Raw genomic sequence first — 3,731 nt, forward strand, 5'->3', positions numbered from 1 at the left:
TATTTCCCCTAATATTTCTATTTCATTTGCATTCTTTCATGAATCCATATGTCTGTGTAGTAATAGTGGTGTACTGGTGCTTTTCTCTCTCTTTACCTCTCTCTTTATACACACATGCTCAGATTTCAGTGATCCTCAGTGGTATTAATGACAAGAATGTCCATGTTGCCGTGCCGTGTGTTGTGTCTGTTGGCCATTGTGTTCTGCTGTGTGGGTGTAAGTGGCACTACTACGGGTACTTCTCAGGATCAGCAGTTATCTGCAAATAATAATGTTGCCGCTGCACTGACAAGTGCTACTGGTGGAGTTACATCAGCAGCAGCAGCAGGAGTATCAACAGTGGCAAATGGAAAGATCTCCGAGAGTGTCAAGGCAGCTCTGCAAGTCGCTAACAAAATGATAGAGAGTATTACAGCAGCACATACAAAGGCGAAGACTGCTGCAGAGTCTCTTAACAGTGCTATGCAGAATATTACTGAGGCAAAGAGAGAAGCGCATGACGCGGTTGTGAAAGCAAAGGAAGCGGAAGACGAAGTGGATAAAAATGGGGGTAAAATCTTGGAGGAACTGAACCAAACTCAGAATAAAATTACGAAAACATTGGAAGTCAAGACACCTTCAGTATCAAAAGGCAGAACAATTACAATTAAAGTAGACAAAAGCGAAACAGCAGAGTCTATTGAAAATAAAATATCCGGTGCTGTTGATAGCCTATTATCTGTGAGTGGAAAAGTGAATGCAACTGCTTCTCTACTTGAAACGGCAGTAACTGTTGTGACTGAGCTGCAGACGAATGCTGCTGCTGTGTTGGAGGAGGCCAATAAGGTCGTGAGTGCAGCGCAGAGTGTGGAGACCACAACACACAGCGCATCGGAAACCGCAAAGAAGACACACACAGCAGCCACAGAGGCAGTGCAGAAGGCAACAGAGATGCAAAAGAAGGTCAGGGAAGCAAATGAGAAGGCTACTAAAGCAGTGGAACTCGCAACGACAGCATTCAATGCAGTAACGAAAGCAAGAGATAACTTTAACGCAGAGGCTGAAAATGCAACGAAAACATTGGAGACATCTTCATCTGAAGGTCCGAGTCCTCCACAGCAAACAGCGTCTGCCATTATCGCTTTTGTTGCCTCATCAGATCCGACGCCGGTACAGGAAAGCACTGAAGTAACAAATATGACGTTACGTGTCTCTTTGATTAAGACACTCGCTGAAGGAATGTATACAAACCTGACGGAAGTGGTACCCCCCACACGTGAGGCGCAGGAAGCGGCGAAAGAATTAAGTGATGCCCTCAATGCGGCGAAGGAATCAGTAAGTGTGACGGTAATTTCCCTCAATGCTCTTGAAGAGGCGGCTTTGTCTGCCGAGAAGGTGGAAGAGGAAAAAGCAACGGCACTAAAAAATAAGGAAAATGGAACCACTGTTGCTTCTACCAGTAAGGACGGCGGTAGCAGCCCTGCGTTACTGCGTGTTCCACTCCTGCTGCTGCTGCTGCTCTCTGTGCTGGGCTGCATGGCCGTGTGCTGAGCACTGTGGTGGGGTCCATCCAGAGAGTGTTGGTAATCACTTGTTTACTGTTAATAATAATAAAATTGCTTTTGTGTTCAGTACACTGAGCACCAAGAAAATTAATCCCGATGACACCCATTGGGCTAGGGTGCATCAATTTGTGTGGAAATACCTAATCTCTTTTCATTTTTATACTTGCAAGCAGAGTATTGCTGTGCACCTTGTGGTGTGTCTCACTCTGCAACTGTGTGGTTCTGGTAAATGATATCTCTTTTTTTTATTTGCTTTTACATTACGTGTGAATGGGGTAACATATGATTTGCTTGTTCCTATGGGGATACCAATTGTAATTGGGACAGGGAGAAATCAACACAAAGAGAGATTTATGCATTATCCGTTATTATTATTGTTTTTGTGTGTGTGGCTATCTCTGCAATGTTACCAAATGGTATTTAATTCGTATATAATCTTTTCATTTTTATTTGGGATTTTATGGGACTACATTTTGTTTGAATAATGGGTGTTTTCCCCTAATATTTCTAATTCATTTACGCTTATACTTGACTGCTTATGTGTGTGTGTGTGTAGTAATAGCGGTTTACTGGTACTTTTCTGTTTTTTCTCTCGCTTTCCCTCCCTTCGCATGCTCAGATTTCAGTGATATTCAGTGATATTAATGACAAGAATGTCCATGTTGTCGTGCCGTGTGTTGTGTCTGTTGGCCATTGTGCTTTGCTGTGTGGGTGTGACTCCTGCTGCTTCACATGGCAAGTTATCACCTGTTGAGTTGGCGAAAAAGGAGGTTGAGGATACTTTGAAACTGAAAAAGGAGTGTGAAGAGGCCACCAAGGCTGCTACAGATGCCGCGCATAAAGCTCAACGATTTGCACATAACACTGAGATTAATCTCGTAATAATTGCTGCTGACCCAAATGAGGTGGAGAAAAGGAAGAGTGAAGGTCTTCAATTCATTGATAATACAACGAAGGCTGCAAAGAAAGCAGAAGAAGTGCGCGACAAAACTACAGCCAGTATAAAGGAAACTGAAAACAAAGTGTATGCTCTTCCTCCAGCAGAACAAATGAAAGCAGAGGAAGCACTTGGAGAAGCAGACAGCGCGACACGTGATGCTACCAGTGCTATCGAAACTGCGGAAACTCATATTAATGGTGTGAAGAAGGTCCTGCAGAAACTCGACGCCGAAGTTGCTGCTGCCAAGAAGAAGAAGGGAGAACAGTTGGAGTCTCAGCCACACCCACAGACAAAGGAAACATCTGTTGGTGAGCAGCAAGGTCATACAGAAGGAAATAAAGCGGAGCAAACACAGGAGAAACAAAAACAGCACTACCGTTCTACTTTTACTATTAATATCCACGGAGATAATCTCGATTCCTTACTCAATGGTGCAGCGAATAACAGTGGTATGGCATTAAATGACGGCAGCAGCAGCCCTGCGTTACTGCGTGTTCCACTCCTGCTGCTGCTGCTGCTGCTCTCTGTGCTGGGCTGCATNATTGTGCTCTGCTGTGTGGGTGTGGCTCATGCTGCTTCTGATCCATCAACAGTTATGAAAAAATATGTTGAGCAGGCAAAGATGTTGGCGGAAGAGACCAAGAAACTGAAAGAGGAGTGTGAGAAGGCCGGTACGACTGCTCGAGAGGCCGCGAAAGAAGCTCAACAATTTGTTGCTACCAATAAGGATGAAATCGAAATAATTGCTGCTGACCCAGAAAAAATGAAGAACACGAAGAGTCAATGTCTTAAACTCATTGATAAGGCAACGAAGGCTGCAGCTGAAGCAAGAAAAGTGGCCTTCAAAACTGGAGAAAGTGCAGATAAAACTGACGACAAAGTCAGTTTTATTAAGATATACGCAGAAAGAACTAAACGGCCAGTACCGGAAGAAATTGCAGAGGTAGAGAAAGCAGTTAAAGATGCACAAAATGCAGTACTTGACGCTGAAGGACATATCGACGCTGCAAGAACTCATGCTGAAGAAGTGAAGAATGTCCTGAAGAAACTCGATGTCGCAGTTGCTGCAGCTTAAAAGAAGGAAACATCTCTTGGTGAGCAGCAAGGCCAATACAGAAGGAAATAAAGCGGAGCAAACACAGGAGAAACAAAAAGAGAAACAAAAACAGCACTACCGTTCTACTGTTACTCTTAATATTCACGGAGATAATCTCGATGCCTTACTCAATGGTGCAGCGAATAACAGT

At 43.9% G+C, this 3,731-nt stretch overlaps 2 protein-coding genes across 2 annotated transcripts; both read left to right on the forward strand.

Moving 5' to 3' along the window:
* Positions 1 to 156: 156 nt before the first annotated feature.
* Positions 157 to 1,530, forward strand: TM35_000081510 (uncharacterized protein; the record flags this gene model as incomplete). The annotated part of the gene is made up of 1 exon (XM_029024016.1): positions 157 to 1,530. One exon carries the CDS (start codon positions 157 to 159, stop codon positions 1,528 to 1,530), a length of 1,374 nt encoding a protein of 457 aa, XP_028884419.1.
* Positions 1,531 to 2,197: 667 nt separating this feature from the next.
* On the forward strand, positions 2,198 to 3,559 carry TM35_000081520 (uncharacterized protein; the record flags this gene model as incomplete). The annotated part of the gene is made up of 1 exon (XM_029024017.1): positions 2,198 to 3,559. One exon carries the CDS (start codon positions 2,198 to 2,200, stop codon positions 3,557 to 3,559), a length of 1,362 nt encoding a protein of 453 aa, XP_028884420.1.
* Between the last annotated feature and the right edge of the window lie 172 nt (positions 3,560 to 3,731).

Source organism: Trypanosoma theileri (assembly GCF_002087225.1).
Source record: "Trypanosoma theileri isolate Edinburgh chromosome Unknown TM35_Tth_8_V1, whole genome shotgun sequence".
Lineage (NCBI taxonomy): Eukaryota > Euglenozoa > Kinetoplastea > Trypanosomatida > Trypanosomatidae > Trypanosoma > Trypanosoma theileri.